Source organism: Cetorhinus maximus, chromosome 4 (genome assembly GCF_964194155.1).
Source record: "Cetorhinus maximus chromosome 4, sCetMax3.hap1.1, whole genome shotgun sequence".
NCBI lineage: Eukaryota > Metazoa > Chordata > Chondrichthyes > Lamniformes > Cetorhinidae > Cetorhinus > Cetorhinus maximus.
This window is the reverse complement of record NC_135882.1, coordinates 133796199-133814866: the sequence shown is the minus strand read 5'-3', so window position 1 is coordinate 133814866 and position 18668 is coordinate 133796199. Positions and strand designations below refer to the sequence as shown.

The window sequence follows — 18668 nt, the reverse complement described above, 5'->3', positions numbered from 1 at the left end:
GTTGGTGGAAGAAATCATGGTCGTTGGCAGCCCTCCAATAACTTGTTGAAATGGCCATTTTTCCTATGTTAAACCTGTGAGTGTAGGGAGGCAATGGAGCAAAGGTCGATCCTTTCCTTACCCAAGGTCCAGTTAATCAAATTCACTGGATAACAAACCAGAGCTTAGTTTCATCAAAGAGCACTGAAGTTAATTGTGGTACCTCTACCTTTGTTTATTTGGGATATGGGTGTTGCAGGCAAGATTGGTATTTATTGCCCAACCCTGGTTGTCCTGATAAGGTGGTAGTGGGTGTTCTCCTTAAAACCACCGAGATCTTTCCGGTAATGGTGCTTCTCCCATAATGACGTAATGTAGAGAATTTCAGTGATATATGTCAATATATGTCCAAGTTAGAATGATATGTGACTTGGAGAAGAATTTGGAAGTGATGGTGCTTCCTCGCTCTTGCAGCTCTTGTCATTTTAGAAAGTAGATGTTATAGGGGAAAGGGGTGTTATTGAAGTTACGTTAGGTGAGTTCCTGCAGTGCATCCTGAATCTGGGTGGCTGTTGTTCCATGACCTTACTGTTTTCTTGCTTCTTGGTGCTAGATGCCATATGACTAGAGGTGCTCTCACAGTAAGCTTGGTGAGTTACTGCAGTGCATCCTGTAGATTGTACATATTGCAACCACAGTGCACCAATGGTGGAAGGGGTGCATATGGAGTTCAGTGGTAGGGGCATTGATGGAGCAAACTGCCCTGCTTGGATGGTGTTGAGTTTCTTGAGTGTTGTGGGCATGCACCTGTTTTAAGCCATGTAGATAACAGAGAGGCTTTGAACGGTCAGGAGTTGCGCCATTCATCACATAGTACCCAGCTTCTGCACTGCTCTTGTAGCCATTGACTGGCTTAGTTCAGCTTCTGATCAATGGTGACCAGAACCAAAATATTAATAGTGGACCACTTAGTGATGCTGGTACCTTAAAGCTCAGTGAGAGGTGTTTGTGCTTTTGCTTACAAGAGAAGATCATTACCTGATACTTAGGTGGCATGAGTGTTAGCTACCACTTGTCAACCCTGAACTAGGTGTTGTCCAGGTCCTACTGCAGACTGGCATGGGCTGCTTCATTACCTGAGGATTGTTCAATGGAGTTAAGCGTGGAAGTCAATGTAAAGTAAAAATAGATGTCTAATCTGATCCTGGCAGTTTGCAGCTGGGCAGGATCAGCTAAAATTACTCCCATTAATATGAACATACGACCAAGAAGCAGGAGTAGGTCATTTAACCCCTCGAGCCTGCTCCACCATTTAATAAGATCATGGCTGATGTGATAGCAACCTCAAATCTACATCCCGCCTAGCCCTGATAATCTATCACCCACTTGCTTACCAAGAATCTCTTCCGCCTTAAAAATATTCAAAGACTCCGCTTCTACCGCCTTTTCAGGAAGAGAGTTCCGAAGACTTACAGTGGTCTGAGAGAAAACATTTTGCCTCATCTCTGTTTTAAATGGGCGACCCCTTATTTTTAAACAGTGACCCTTAGTTCTAGATTCTCCCACAAGAGGAAACATCCTCTCCATATCCACCCTGTCAAGATGCCTCAGGATCTTATATGTTTCGATTAAATCGCCTCTTACTCTTCTAAACTCCAGCGTTTACAAGCCTAGCCTGTCCAAACTTTCCTCATAACACAACCCGCCCTTTCCAGGTATTAGTCTAGTGAACCTTCTCTGAACTGCTTCCAACTCATTAACATCCTTCCTCAAATAGGGTGACCAGTACTGTACACAGTTCTCCAGATGTGATTTCACTAGTGCTCTTTATAGCTGAAGCATAACCTCCCTACTTTTGTATTAAATTGCCCTTGCAATAAATGATAACATTCTATTAGTTTTCCTAATTACTTGCTGTACCTGCATTCTAGCCTTTTGCGATTCACGCACAAAGACACCCAGATCCCTCAGCATCTCAGAGCTCCATTTGCCAGATCTTTGCCCACTCACTTAACCTATCTATATTTTTTGTAGCCTCCTTATGTCCTCCTCATAACTTACTTCCCTATCTATCTTTGTGTTGTCAGCAAATTTGGCAACCATCCCTTCATCCAAGTCATTTATATAAATTGTAAAAAGTTGAGGTCTCAGCACTGATCCCTGTGGCACACCACTCGTTACATCTTGCCAACCTGAAAGAGACCCATTTATGCCTACTGTCTACTTCCTGTTAGCCAGCCTATCTTCTATCCATGCCAATGTGTTAACCGCTATACCATGAGCTTTTATTTTCCGCAATAACCTTTGATGTGGCACTTAATCAAATGCCTCCTGGAAATCTAAGTACAGTACATCCACCGGTTCCCCTTTACCCACAGCACATGTTATTTCCTCAAAGAACTCCAATAAGTTGGTGAAACATGATTTCACTTTCACAAAACCATGTTGACTCTGCCTGATGACCTTGAACTTATCTAAGTGCCCTGCTTTGGCTTCTTTAATAATAGCTTCTAACATTTTCGCTATGATAGATGTTAAGCTAATTGGCCTGTAGTTTCCCGCTTTCTGTCTGTCTCCCTTTTTGAATAATGGAGTTACATTTGCTACCTTCCAATCTAATGGAACCTTCCCCGAATCTAGGGAGTTTTGGAAAATTAAAATCAATGCATCAACTATCTCACTAGACATTTCTTTTAAGATCCTGAGATGAAGTCCACCAGGATCCGGGCACTTGTCAGCCCACAGCTCCAACATTTTACTTAGTAGTGCTTTTCTGGTGATCATAATTTTCCTGAGTTCCTCCCTCCCTTTCACTTCCTGATTTATAGCTGCTGGGATGCTACTTGTATCCTCTATAGTGAAGACTGATGCAAAATACCTGTTCAATTCATCTGTTATCTCCTTGTTTTCCATTATCAATTCTCCAGATTCACTTTCTGTAAGACCAACGCTCGCTTCGTTAACCCTTTTCTTTTTTAAATATTTATAGAAACTCTTACTATCTGTTTTTATTTCTGGCTAGCTTTCTCTCATACTCTAATTTTTCCCTCCTTATTAATCTTTTAGTCATCCTTTGCTGTTCCTTATATTCTGCCCAGTATTCTGGCCCTCCATTGCACAATGGACTTTTTCTTTAAGTTTGATACTATCTTTAACCTTTCTAGTTAACCACAGATGGCATGTCCTTTGGCTTGGACTTTGTTTTACTTGTTGAAATGTATCTATCCTGTGTATTCTGAAATATCCCCTTAAATGTTCGCCACTGCATCTCTATTGACCTATCTCTTAACCTAATCTGCCAATTCACTTTAGCCAGCTCTGCTTTCATACCCTCATAGTTGCCCTTATTTAAGTTTAAAAACATAATCTCGGACTCACTGCTCTCTCCCACAAACTGAATGTAAAATTCAGTCATATTATGGTCGCTGATACCTAGGGGTGCCTGCACTATGAGGCCATTAATTAATTCCAGCACAATACCCAGGTCTAGTAGAGCCTGCTCTCTGGTTGGCTCCATTCTATGAACTCCTCATCTAGGCTACCTTTGCCCATCTAACATTTCCTGTCCATATGTAGATAAAATCTCTCATGATTAATGTCGTGCCTTTCTGACAAGCTCCCATTATTTGTTCCTTTATGCTCCATCCTACCATGTGGTTACTGTTAAGGGGCCTGTACACCACTCCCACAAGTGACTTCTTGCCTCTACCATTTCTTATCAAACCCAAACCGTTTCCACATCCTGGTTTCCTGAACTTAGGTTATCCCTCCCTATTGTGCCAATAACATCAATAACAGAGCCAACCCTCCACCTTTTCCTCGCTTCCTGTCATTCCTAAATATCCTGCACCCTTTAATATTCAGGTCCCAATCCATGTCCTCCTGCAGCCATGTCTCATTAAGAAGGACAACAAACAATGATGACTAAAGTAATGGTCAGAAAGGTTTTGAAAGACTCTTGAAGGGAGATAGATAGAATTCCATAGTGTGGGACTTAAGCATCTGAAAGTTCCCCCCCCCCCACCCCCACCAACCCTGCCACCTCTCCTCCTGCTCCCCAATTACCTCAGTGGTAGAATTGGGAAAGGAGGAGATGCACACTGGAGGTCTGAGTCAGAAGAGTATACTGGGGCATTGAGCTGAAGACGGCTGCAAGGGGATGAGAGATTTAGAAATGGGGAGAATAATTTCGATGGATGGAGAACTGGTGAACATCAGGACAGAAACAGTAGGGAAATGGGACTCTGTGCAGGATAGGATGCACGGGGTAGAGTTTGGATGTGACTGGTGTGATAAAGGCATGGGGTGGAATCATCCCAGATTTGCACTAAGTGTGGTAGCAAGCGGGTAAAACGACATTTTACCCGCTGGCCGTGATGGCGGATTTTCACGCCATATCGTCCCAAACCCGCCATGTTATTTATGCATTCCCGGGAAACACACTGTTTCCATGGTGGGTGGGCTGTCTTCGCCTGCCTGCCATTACCTCGCCGCTTCAACATGCCCGGCGCCACATTTAAAGTCCAGCTGCATGTATACATCTCAGTGCTTCCAGGCCACGATTCCTGCAGGGAAGATGTCCACGAAAGGCAAGAGGACTGCAGCCCCCCAGGTTTAGCAAAGTGTCACTGGAATGCCTTTTGGATGCTGTGGAGGCTCATCATGATGTCCTCTACCTCCACTCTGGCCCCAGGATGGGCAGCGGCATTACCAACTGGGCTTGGGAGGCGGTGCTCAGCGCCAATGCCCTGCAAAAGAGGACAGCCACCCTGTGCCACTACAGAATGAATGGTCTCACCTGTTCCGTCAGGGTAACTCACACTTCTCATCGCTCTCAATTCTCTCACTCACAACCCATCACACATCCACATGGATCCCACACTTCAAGGGACAACACCACTAACTCTCACACACGCCCTCATATCTCCATCAGGCTCATATCCTCTCGATCTCACATCCTCTTTCCTGTCCTTAGCACCGTTCAGTACACAAACATTCCACATAGTGCCATGTGTCCTGCTCACACACTTTCTGTCTGTTTTCATGCAGGCGAAGCCTGCTCACATCAGCAGGGAGAGGTCCCAGACAGGGGGGTGGAGTGGCCCACATTAGGCCCCTCAATCACTTTGCTATCAATCACATGCTATCGTGCTGACTGTTAAGAAGTGGATCCTGCCTGTGGTGATGATGAGGTCAGCGGCAAACACCCACCTGAGGTTCCTGCACCACATTATCCCTCCCTCAACGCAACTGTGAGTGCCCTCTCTCCTGCTTTGATTCTGCTGCCATGCACCACTTACCTCCACTTGGTTCACAGGGAGCTCTGCTAAGGGACCAACACCCTCAGCCAGCCAGTCCCTCAGCTCCATCCATGTCTTCATCTGCAGCTGAGAGGACTCCTCTTCCAGTGAAGAGGTGGAAATAAACAGCCCGGAAGACCCATCACCACAGAGGGAGCAGCCGGCCCACGAGTGATTCTAGAGGGAAAAGTGGGCGTGTGGCTGGGCCTTTCGGAGCCTTGTGAAGTGCTGTTCCACGCACGCGGATCCTTCACGTTTCACACTCACCTCAATGTTCTGAGCATTTTGAATACTGCCCGCTGGGGTTCACTTTCAGTTGTCCATCTGAGCTGACCTGCATCTCCACCCACCCACTGATCACATTCCCATGCAGCACATGATCTCCCACCATGACTCTCGTTTCACTTTCGATTTGGACAGCATGGTGCTAATTTGGTTTTAGTTTCGCTCCCCAGTCCTTTTACCACCCACCGCCCCCTCCAGTCACCCATTTCCTTTCCCCCATCACAGTTGACCCCATCACATTCCACCTCTCGCCCTTTACCTACCGGTTCCAACCCTTTTCCTTCGGGGATGTCCAGGTGAACGTGAACCATTTGAAAATGGTTGGGCCTAGGACACTACCCTATAACCCTGAGGAATTCTTGCAGTGATGTCCTGGAACGTAGATCATTGACCTCCAGCAACCACAAACATCTTCCTTTGCGTTAGACAAGACTTCAGCCAGTGGAGAGTTTTCCCCTGATTCTCATTGACTGCAGTTTTGTTAGGTCCCCTTGATGCCACGCTCGGTCAAATGCTGCCTTGATGTCAACGGCAGTCACTCTCACCTCCCCTCTGGAGTTCAGCTCTTTTGTGCATCTTTGAACCAATGCTCTAATGTGCTCAGGAGCTGAGTGACCATAGCGGAACCCAAACTGAGCATCACTGAGTAGGTTATTGCTAAGCAATGAGATTACAGATTGTGGTTGAGTACAATTCTGCTGCTGATGGCCCACAGTGCCTCATGGTTGCCCAGTCTTGAGTTGCTAGATCTGTTCAACATCTGTTCACCATTTAGTATGGTGGTACTGCTACACAACACAATGAGATCAAGTATGTCTTTCCTTGTTGGTTCCCTCACCACCTGCTGCAGACCCGGTGGAGCAGCTATCTCCTTTAGGACTCGGCCAGCTCAGTCAGTAGCAGTGCTACCGAGCCACTCTTGGCGATAGACGTTAAAGTCCCCCATCCAGAGTATATTCTGTGCCTTACCGCCCTCAGTGCTTCCTCCAAGTGGTTTCAACATGGAGGAGCGCTGATTTATCAGCAGAGGGGAGGGCGGTACGTGATAATCAGCAGGAGGTTTCCTTGCCCATGAGACTTCATGTGCTCTGGAGTCGATGTTGAGGACTTCCAGGACAACTCCCTCCAGACTGTATACCACTATGCCGCCAGCTCTGGTGGGTCTGTCCACCAGTGGGTCAGGACATACCCAGGGATGGTGATGGTCGCATCTGGGATATGATCTGTAAGGTATGATTTCATCAGTATGACTATGTCAGGCAGTTGCTTGACTACTCTGTGAGACAGCTCTCCCAATTTTGGCACAAGCCCTCAGACGTTAGTAAGGAAGACTTTGCTGGGTTGACAGGGCTGAGTTCACTGTTGTCGCTTCTGGTGCCTAGGATAGTACGTCTGATTTCATTCCTTAGCAGAATATAGGGAGTTAGGAAGTAAGTTGAAAAGTAGGACCTCAAAGGTAGTGGTCTCAGGATTACTACCAGTGCCACGTGCTAGTCAGAGTAGAAATAGCAGGATATATTAGATGAATACGTGGCTGAAGAGATGGTGTGAAGATTCCTGAGACATTGGGACCGATTCTGGTGGGGGAAGGTGGGACCAGTACAAACTGGACGGGTTACACCTGGGCAGGACCGGGTCTGATGTCCTAGGGGGAATATTTGCTAGAGTGGTTGGGGAGGGTTTAAACTAAAGTGGCAGGGGGATGGGAACCTATGCAAGGAGTCAGAGGAGGGGGAATTAAGGTCAAGAACAAAAGACAGAAAGGGGAATAAGAAAAGTGATAGGCAGAGAAATCAAGGACAAGAATCAAACAGGGTCTCAGTGAAAAATAGTGGGAAAGGGACAAGTAATGTTAAAAAGACAAACCTTAAGGCTTTGTGCCTTAACACTAGGAGCATTCGCAATAAAGTGGATGAATTAACCGTGCAAATAGATGTAAACAGGTATGCTATAGTCGAGATTACAGAGATATGGCTGCAGGGTGACCAGGGATAGGAACTGAACATCCAGGGGTATTCAGTATTTAGGAAGGACAGACAAAAAGGAAAAGGCGGTGGAGCTGCATTGCTGGTTAAAGAGGAAATTAACGCAATAGTGAGGAAAGATATTAGCTCGGATGATGTGGAATCTGTATGGATAGAGCTGAGAAACACTAAGGGGCAAAAAACGTTAGTGGGGGTTGCATATAGACCCCCCAAACTGTAGTGATGATGTTGGAAATGGCATTAAACAGGAAATTAGAGATGCGTGCAATAAAGGAACATCTGTAATTATGGGTGACTTTAATCTGCATATTGATTGGGCAAATCAAATTCATAACAATACCGTAGAGGAGGAATTCCTGGAGTGCATGCGGAATGGTTTTCTGGACCAATACGTTGAGAACAGACCATCCTAGACTGGGTATTGTGTAATGAGAAAGGAATAATTGGCAATCTAGTTGTGCGAGGCCCCTTGGGGATGTGCAACCATAATATGATAGAATTCTTCATCAAGATGGAGAATGATGTAGTTGACTCCGAGACTCGGGTCCCGAATCTTAATAAAGGAAACTACGATGGTATGAGGCGTGAATTGGCTATGATGGATTGAGAAACATTATTTAAAGGTGGATAGGCAATGGCAAACATTCAAAGAACGCATGGGTGAACTGCAACCATTGTTTATTCCTGTCTGGCACATAAGTAAAACAGGAAAGTGGCCAAACCATGGCTTACAAGGGAAATTAGAGATAGTATTAGATCCAAGGAAGAGGCATTCAAATTGGCTAGAAAAAACAACAGACATGAGGATTGGGAGCAGTTTAGAATTCAGCAAAGGAGGACCAAGGGATTGATTAAGAAGGGGAAAATAGAGTATGAGAGTAAGCTTGCAGGGAACATAAAAACTGACTAAAAGTTTCTATAGGTGTGTGAAGAGAAAATGATTGGTGAAAACAAATGTAGGTCCCTTACAGTTAGAAACAGGGGAATTTATAATGGGGAACAAAGAAATAGCTGACCAACTAAATACATACTTTGGTTCTGTCTTCACAAAGGAGGACACAAATAACATACCAGAAATGTTGGGGAACACAGGGTTTAGTGAGAGGGAGGAACTGAAAGAAATCAGTATTAGTAGGGAAATAGTGTTGGGGAAATTGATGGGATTGAAGGCCGATAAATCCCCAGGGCCTAATAATCTACATCCCAGAGTACTTAAGGAAGTGGCCCTGGAAATAGTGGATGCATTGGTGATCATCTTCCGAGATTCTATAGACTCTGGAACAGTTCCTACAGATTGGAGGGTAGCTAATGTAGACCCACTATTTAAAAAGGGAGGTAGAGAGATAACAGGGAATTATAGACCAGTCAGCCTGATGTCGGTAGTGGGGAAAATTCTAGAGTCCATTATAAAAGATTTAATAGCTGAGCAGTTGGAAAACAGTGGCAGAATCGGACAGAGTCAGCGTGGATTTACGAAAGGGAAATCATGCTTGACAAATCTATTGGAATTTTTCGAGGATGTAATTAGTAGAGTTGATGAGGGGGAGCCAGTGGATGTGGTTTATTTGGACTTTCAGAAGGCTGTCAACAAAGCCCCACATAAGAGATCAGCATGTAAAATTAAGGTGCTTGGGATTGGGGGTAGTGTACTGCGATGGATAGAAAACTGGTTGGCAGACAAGAAACAAAGAGTAGGAATAAATGGGTCTTTTTCCGAATGACAGGCAGTGACTAGTGGGGTAGCGCAGGGATTGGTGCTGGGACCCCAGCTATTCACAATATATATTAATGATTTAGGTGAAGGAACTAAATGTAATATCTCCAAATTTGCAGGTGACACAAAGCTGGGTGGAGGGTGAGCTGTGAGGAGGATGCAGAGATGCTTCAGTGTGATTTGGACAAGCTGAGTGAGTGGGCAAATGCATGGCAGATGCAGTATAATGTGGATAAATGTGAGGTTATCCACTTTGGTAGCAAAAACAGGAAGGCAGATTATTATCTGAATGGCTATAAATTGAAAGAGGGGAATGTGCAACGAGACCTGGGTGTTCTCGTACACCAGTCACTGAAAGTAAGTGTGCAGGTGCAGCAGGCGGTAAAGAAGGCAAATGGTATGTTGGCCTTCATAGCTAGAGGATTCGAGTACAGGAGCATGGATGTCTTGCTGCAATTATACAGGGCCTTGGTGAGACCACACCTGGAATATTGTGTGTAGTTTGGTCTCCTTATCTGAGGAAGGATGTTCTTGTTATAGAGGGAGTGCAGCGAAGGTTTACCAGACTGATTCCTGGGATGGCGGGACTGACATATGATAAGAGATTGAGTCGGTTGGGATTATATTCGCTGGAGTTCAGAAGAATGAGGGGGGATCTCATAGAAACCTATAAAATTCTAATAGGATTAGACAGGGTAGATGCAGGAAGGATGTTTCCGATGGTGGGGGAGTCCAGGACCAGGGGTCACAGCCTGAGGATACGGGGTAGACCATTTAGGACTGAGATGAGGAGAAATTTCTTCACCCAGAGAGTGGTGAGCTTGTGGAATTCGCTTCCACAGAAAGTAGTTGAGGCCAAAACATTTTATGTTTTCAAGAAGGAGTTAGATATAGCTGTTGGGGACGAAAAGGATCAAAGGATATGGGGAGAAAGCGGGAACAGGCTATTGAGTTGGATGATCAGCCATGATCATGATGAATGGCGGAGCAGGCTTGAAAAGCCGAATGGCCTACTCCTGCTCCTATTTTCTATGTTATTATTGACATTTCAGCAGGTTGACACAACTGTGGCTTGCTAGGCCAATTCGGAGGGCAGTTACGAGTCAACCACATTGCTGTGGATCTGGAGGCACATGTAGGCCAGACCAGGTAAGGATGGCAGATTTCCTTCCCTAAAGGACATTAGTGAAGCAGATGGGCTTTTACGACAATGGTCATGGTCATCGTTATACTTTTAATTCCAGATTGTTACTGAACCCAAATTCCACCATCTGCCATGGTAGGATTTGGACCCGGTTCCCCAGAGCATTACTCTGGATCTCTGGAGTACTAGTCCAGTGACAACACCATTATGCCACCACCTCCCCAAATTGTTGGGATTTTATATTCTAAATAATTTTACTCACACTCCTGGTCACCCTTTGATCAAGATATTCCAACAGTAATGTTAAGTTGGGAGTTCCAGGATTTTGGCTTAGGCACAATGAAGGAATGACAATATAATTCCAGGTCACAATAGTGTGTGAATTGGAAAGGGACCTGGTCATTGGAAGGTGGTATTCATTCCATGTGCCTGCTACTCTTGTCAATCCTGATGGTAGTGGTCACAGTTTTGGAACATGCTGTAAAAGAAACCTTGCTGGGTTGCCGTAATGCATCCTGTTGATGGGTGGAGTGAGTGATGTTTAAGATGATGGATGGCTGCTGATCAAGTGGACTGCTTTATCCTGGATGATGGCACAGTTCTTGAGTGTTATTGCAGCTGCACCCATCCAGGCAAGGGCGTATTCCATCACACCCCTGACTTGTGCCTTATAGATGGTAGAGAATGGATGCTGACGGTGTGCTATTTGGAGATGATAACGCTATTCAATGTTGAGAAGAGCTGGTTAGGCTCACTCTTGTTGGAAATAGGCATAGCCTAAAACTTCTGTGGCACTTGTCTCTGGTGAAGAAATGGACTCTCTTTAAATAATGTGTGTCTATATTGTGAATTGTGCAATCTGATGTCAGTTACATCCTGCACTTGGGCAATAAATGCAAACGTGCAAAATCTTTGCTGCACTTGGAGGTACAAGATGTCTCCACAAAAACCACATTCTCAAAGTCAGGCTGCTGACTTGCCTTTTAAGTGTACGAAGATTGAATTACATCAAAAGGAACCTGCCCATCATAGCTCGGCTAATTAGCCATCTCATCGTAATCCCTCCCAGCCCCTACTCTAGCGTGAAGGAACAGAAAAACACGCTCATGGTCACGTCACTGCCTGAATCCTGGATGGGGGTGGGGCACAGGAAAATGGAAATTTGCAGATGACAGAAGTTCATCAAAACTCTTCAAAACCATATGTCAAAAGAAGGGCTCTGTTTTTTTGTAACTGAAAAACTGCCCTTTTCTCTCCTCCAGTCTTTTGTTTTTCTCTGATCCATGCAGTTTTTATCTTCAACTCTTTCATTTCAGTGCTCAGTTCTCCAATTTAACAGTTTTTTTTAATGCTCTGCCTGTCTGGTTTCATAACCCTAGGGACGGTTTGCCAAAATTGATCTGGCTATGATGCTTCTAGTTTTCCAACACACAGAGAGACACCCACCCCCTCTCTTGGCACTCACCACAGATCGTCCTCTTCCGCTTTCCTGTTTCCTCTTCCCTTCCAGCATTTTCAGTTTTTCCTTTTTCTTGGATACAGGTTAGATACAGAGTAAAGCTCCCTGTCCCATCAAGCATTTCCAGTTCAGATACTGTATAGTTTAGACCCTCAGTAAAACTCCCTCTTAGCTATTTCATTAAACGCTCCCAGGGCATTAGATACATAGAGGTTGAATTTCCTCCAGTTATGAGTGTAAACTGGGTGGAACCAGCCAAACCAGTGCAGAAGATCAGGGGATTTTAAATGTAAGTGAATTGCACCCAAAACCACTCTCACTCATTTTCTGTAGTCTTTTACGCTGATTGAAGGGATTAAAATCGCCAGACTTAGGTTCCGTCCACAAAACTGGTCATAATTGTGAGATTCTCCATTGGCACTGATACCTGGAAGGCTCATTATCTTAGATGCATAGGCACTAGTAGCCACGTTTGTTTGCCCCATCAGAAAATATTTATCCAGAATCTGACTGGAGTATAACAAGGAAACTATTAAGTGGTTCAGTATAGTTTGTTAAAAATCATTTCAGTGATTTTAAATCCGATCACTCGCAGGTGGAGAACTGGACACTTCTTAAAATTGCTTATTTTTACTAAACCCATTTTTAGTTGTGTCCATGGAATTGCGCCAGGTTACCACTTAAATACATCAGAATTATACCGCCCAATTGTGCTGGTTCATGGAAGGTTTGATGTTTGTGATTATGCAAATTAATTTTAGAGAAAACTCAATCTCCCTGATTTGTGCAAGATTGGAAACTCTGCCCCAGCATACTTACTATAGGCTGTCCAAAATGTGGAATAAAAACAGAAAATGCCAGAAACACTCAGCAGGTCTAGCAGCATCTGTGGAGAGAGAAACAGAGTTAATGTTTTGAGTCTGTGTGATTCTTCTTCAGAGCTGCTTTTATTTTAGTGTCCAACATGTGGTTTCGCTCCAACATTAGATCTTAGCTTATGACTCACTTCCAGGCATCTATTAATCCAGATATAAATCCTTGATTACATTCCAGTCTGTAATTCATTCATATCTCTGTGAGCCTGTCCCCAGAATGTGTGGTAATCAGACCAATTTTCTCTTTGCACAGAAATTTGGAAAATATTGAAGCAAAAGTCACTCCGACCTTCATCCCAGAGGTTGTTAATCTGCTGGCTGTGTGCACTTCTGAGGTGAGTCTTCTTTCATTCCCTGTGACTTAAGTTGGGCAACATAAATCTTCTGATGTATTTTACTTCCTCTTCTTCCTCGAGAACATTCTGTGAAATTTCTCCCAGAACCAAAAAAAGGATTTCAAAAAGGAAGCTTTACCACCTTATTGAATATTTTAAAGATGTGACAGGGTAGAAAAGGGTAATGCAGTAGACAAAATATATTTGTATTTCCTGAAGGCCTTCGACAAAGTACAACATTGTACTCATGACTAAGGTCGGAACATGTGGAGTCAGGGGACAAATAACAAAATGGCAAGCTGGCTACAAAAAAAAGAGTTATGAGTTAAAAGTTAAATAGTTGTTTGGTAGTACAAAACTTGAGTATTGCTGAAATAAAGAGGCATGCTGCCTAAGCTTTTCGTCTTGCACTCATCAGATCAGATCAAAAGATTACTAACAGTAAAGGGAACAACAGTTTATACTGCATGAGAAGAGAGTGCTGATTTGTTGGCAAGTGGACTTTGATTGGTAGAGGCTATGCCATGGAGATTGCAGCAGAGAACAGTTGATTGCCAGGCTATTTCTCAAATTCAAACCAGGCAGGTCAACTCTGATTAGTCAAGGCATTGACATGAAGAATGAACCAGGGAATGGCTGTTCACCAAGCTTTTGTTTAGTTGAAAAAGGCGCAATGCATGAACAAGCTCCCTCTGTCTGCAAAGGACAGGGCTCTGTGTGTGAATGACTGGCAGATCGTATCAACGAGCACATACCTTTGGCTGTTCGCAACAGGCAAAGAACTGACCGTGCCCAACATGCTTCTGTTTGCAACACTCAAAACAGAGCGTCCAACATTAGATATGATTCCGTAATTGAACAACCTTTGCTAAACAATCCTGATTGTGCTAAGAATTACACTGAAAACCAATTTAAGATCATCAGTCAGGCTTGCAGCGTGGCTCACTTACACATGCTAGAAGCCACATATGTTCACAATAAAGAGGAGGGCTGCAACAAAATACAGGAAGACGTTAATAAACTTGCATAATGAACATGCAATTGGAGAATGAACTTCAATAAATAGATATGTGCAAGATAGTGCATTTTCATAGGAAGATTAACTATTCATTCATGTGTGCTCTGCCCAAAGGCAGGTCCTTGGCTCAATGTCTGCTGATCCTAAGCTGTTTTTCTTGACAGTTATTGTCAATGCTGGTTTGCCATTGCCTTCCATTCCCAGGGGCAGGGCAAGGAGGTAGGTCCCAAGTCTACCTCTGCCAGAACGGAAATCAAACCTGTGCTGTTCACATTCTTCTGAACCACATGCTAGCCATCTAGCCAACTAGGAATAGAATTGAATGCAGAGAAGTTATTTTAAACTCGTGTACAATCTTGGTTGGAGCATATTTGGAGGATTGTGAACAATTCTGGTCTCCATATTATTGTGATATAGAGGTACTGGAAAAGGTGCAAATAAGATTTACTGGAGCAATACCATAAACTGAGGTTGTATTTATCAGGAAAGATTGAACAGGCTCTTTTTTCTCTAGTGACCTGATGGAGATTTTTAAGATTATGAAAGGGTTTGATACAGTACATGTAGATATGATGTTTCTACTTAAGGCAAGACCAGAGCTAGAGACCATAAATATAAATATAAGATAGTCATTAAGAAACCTAAAAGGGAATTCAGGTGAAACTTCTTTACCAAGAGAGTGGTTAGAATGTGGAATTCATTACCACAAGGAGCATCTGATGCGAATAGTGTAGATGTATTTCAGGGAAGCTAGCTAAACACACGAGGGATAAAGGAGTAGAAAGATATGTTGATGGGTTTAGATGAACAAGGGTGGGAGAAGGCTCATTGGAGCTTACACACCAGGATCTGTTGGGCTGAATAGCCTGCTTCTGTCCTGTAATTATGATTTAATACATATTATTGGCATAAAGTAATAGTGCTTTACCTGTATATCTAGCCCATGATGTGCCATATGAGTGTTCGATGGGGCCATGTTGAGGGAGACTTACTCTATGTTTTACCCATTGCTGTACCTGCCCTAGAAGCATTTGGATGTTCCTTTGGAGCAGCACTATGAAAAAATTAGTTCTGAAGTAATATTTAAATATAGGTATATTGTGCTGTAATTGTTTCCTTCTGTCAACACAGTTATTAAATTTTATTTTGTGTTCCTTTCTAGTTAAAGAAGGAAACACAGGAGAAGGTTTTACCAGAGAGCTCAAAGGTTGAGCAGTTAACGATGTATGCACTGCACCTGTGTGAATGCCTCTTTGATCCATATCAAATCTGGAGGCGGCACTTGGCGGGGTGAGTATACATGACCGGTGTACAACTCTGTTATTTAACAGATGTCCTCCACTTATTGTTGAGTACATGAGCTTGAGGACCAGCTTCTCTCAAGTTCTCCTCACTGATCTTCCCACCTCCAGAGCTAATTCAGAACACTGAAGGCCAAGTCTCCCGCCATGCACTTATTCTTGCATACCCTTGCCCTCACTCAGCTCTGTGTCCCAATGAATTCACTTGAAGATCCTTGTCTTCCATTTCACCCACTATTCTTGGAAAACTTTCTTCACCTATACTGGGTGATGCTCCTTTGTCATTCTTGAAATCTGGGCATCAAGGTCAGCATTTGTTGGCCACCCCTTGTTTCCTCAAACTGAGAGCCAACAATTTGGTGTGGGATTAGAATTACAGATCGGCCATATTAAATAAGGATCTATTCAAAGTCATTAAGTTTACTGATACCTGATTTTTAATTTCAAGACGTTTTTAAGTGGATTCTAATTCTCAAAGTTCCATGGTGGGATTTGAACTCTGTTCTCTGGATTATTAGTCCAAATTCCTGGATTGCCATTGCATATAACATAACCACTCAACTGCTCTACCCTTACCAAGCAAATCTGTGCTGGCTTTCATTTATTCATATTTTTCCAAGTGCCAATGATTTTTCTCTTGGAATAATTTCTTTAAAAGTTTCCCCATCATCAACATTAGACTGCTAGGCCTGTAATTTCTGGATTTGTTCCTCCCCTTTTTTTAAACAGTGGTGTAATATTTGCAATCCTTCAGTCACCTGGCACTGTCCCAAATATAACAAGGATTGGAAGATTGTAGCTAGATCATCTGCAATTTCCACGCTTTCCTCCTTCATCCCATCTGGAATGGGTGGATTTTCTGCTTTGACCACTGTCAACTTTTTAATTACCTCCTCTTATCTATTTATGTCCTATCCAATTTTTTACTGCCTCCACCTTAACTGTGACATTGGCAGTATGCTCCTCCTTACTGAAGACAGGCGCAAAGTTCTGATTTTGCATCTCTGCCTCCATAAGAAATTCCTTTTGGTCTCTAATTGGCCTCACCCTTTGATTATCCTTTTATTACTTATAAAAGAGGTTTGAATTCCCTTTTATGTTTTCTTATGGTGGAAGAATAAATTTCGACCAGGACAGCAGGAAAACTCTGCTCTTCTTGCATGGGATCTTGTACGTTCACCTTTTAAAAAAAAATTATTTCACAAGACATGAGCGTCACTGGCTAGGCCAACATTTTTGTTGCCCATCCCCACCTGAGAGGGCAGTTGAGGCCTTGGTTTAGTGTATTATCCAAAAAGTACCTGCACTCTCGTGCTCAAGAAAGGCTGACGCTGAAGTGCTCAGATGGAGGTTTAAGACAGTAAATTGGAAAAGATTGATCACAGCATTACTTTTGTCTGATGTCAGGAAATTCTTCACCAGAAAAGGGTCACACAATAAATACTGACTTTGCTAATGATACCGACATCCTATGAATGAATAAATAAGACTTGATCTTTTCAGCATTCTTGTGAAATCTGGTGCCAGTCCTGACTACTGGAAGAAGGAAGGTGGAATTGCCTGCTTGCTCAGCTTAGTTATACCCCACTGGTGTAGCGATGACTGAAAACTTTGCATGTCACCAAAGGAATCCTCGAGTTTACCACTCAATTACAAAGAAATTACATGTGAAACTACAACTGCTAGAAGCAATGCTATGTGAATTAGTTTCTCCCCCGCTTTCTCTCTCTCCTCCAAAAAGCTGAAGATGCTGCGTCAATTGAAATTTTCAGGACTGAGTTTGATTGATTTTGCTAGATAAGGGTAAGAAGAGATGTGCAGGATAGCCAGGTAGATGGAGTTCAGATCCAGATTAACTCATGTTCCACTGCTCTACTGATGTTATTCAGAGACAAAACTGGTGAAATGATGACTTCTCTCCTCACCCCACACCAGAAACTGCCAGATTAGATTTTCTTATTGTAGTAAGACCTTTTATATTGTTTTCTGAGGACAATAATCACTGATCAATTGAATGCCCATTGGAAAGTTGCTATAAGAGAATGGAATTTTAATTCTAAACAAATTGTATATTTGGGTTTCAACAGCATGCTTGCCACCCAGGAGAGGCAACTGGTTTCCTACCACACTCCTTCACGAGCTGGTGACCAGGGAGTACCACAAGTGACATGGGTACCTAACCCCTTCAATGTAAATGATCCATCCTTAGGATTTGATATGGAGTCAGTGTTGCTCAGGGCTAATAGCAGCACTCTTAGCAGAACAGGCTTCGTTAAAATTTGCCACTGCTTGCTTTTGATTGTTGGTGACAAGGCGAGACTTCAATCTGTGGGTGGGATATGTGAGCAGGTCTGAGAATTAGATTGTTGATCTGCTACCAAAGTTCAGCTGTTAGCATGGAACCACCCAAAAGCCTAACTCTGCTAATCTGTTTGGTTTCAGAGAGATTATCAGTTCCATGGAAAGGAGTAAATATAAATTTGCACCAGCTATTTTACCTCAGGAATTCAACACATTCTTCCATGGTAAGTAAAATTGGAAATTCTGACAATAGCAGAGGGCTAGGATTGTGTTATGTATAACATTCATGTCACACAAGTGCCGGGCAATGACCATCTTCAACAAGAGAGAATCTAACCATTTCCCCAAGACATTCAATGGCATTACCATCGCTGAATCCCCCATTATCAACATCCTGAGGGTTACCGATGACCAGAAACTGAACTGGACCAGCCATATAAATACTGTGGCTACAAGAATAGGTCAGAGGCTAGGAATTCTGCAGCGAGTAACTCACCTCCTGATTCCCCAAAGCCAGTCCACAAGGCACAAGTCAGGATTATGACGGAATATTCCTCCATCTGCCTGGATGAGTGCAGTTCCAACGCCACTCAACAAGCTTGAAACCATCCAGGACAATGCTGCCCACTTAACTGGCACCCCAGACAGAACCTTAAAGCTCCCTTCACTACCGACACACAGTGACAGCAGTGTATGCCATCTACAAGATCCACTGCAGCAATTTGTTAAACCCCCTTCGACAGCACCTTCCAAACTGGCAATCTCTACCACCCTGCAGACAAGGGCAGCACATGCATGGGAACACCATCTTCTGCAAGTTTCCCTCCAAGCCACACAGTATCCTAACTAGGAGCTAAGTCACTGTTCCTTCACTGTCACTAAGCCAAAAACATTCCTAACATCACTGTAAGTGTATCGACTCTTCTTAGACAGTCCTTCAGATTTGCTTCCACTCCATTTCGATGGGTTTGG

The 18668-nt window shown here is 43.5% G+C and overlaps 1 protein-coding gene across 4 annotated transcripts in view; it reads left to right on the top strand.

Moving 5' to 3' along the window:
• The window catches only part of nbeal2 (neurobeachin-like 2), a 258464-nt gene that overhangs the window by 83951 nt on the left and 155845 nt on the right, over positions 1-18668 (top strand). For all 4 annotated transcript variants that reach the window (XM_078540855.1, XM_078540854.1, XM_078540857.1 and 1 more), the window contains exons 4-6: positions 12995-13076; positions 15257-15384; positions 17838-17920. In XM_078540855.1, coding sequence (XP_078396981.1) covers positions 12995-13076; positions 15257-15384; positions 17838-17920 — 293 coding nt within the window. The remainder of the gene's footprint in view (positions 1-12994; positions 13077-15256; positions 15385-17837; positions 17921-18668) is intronic.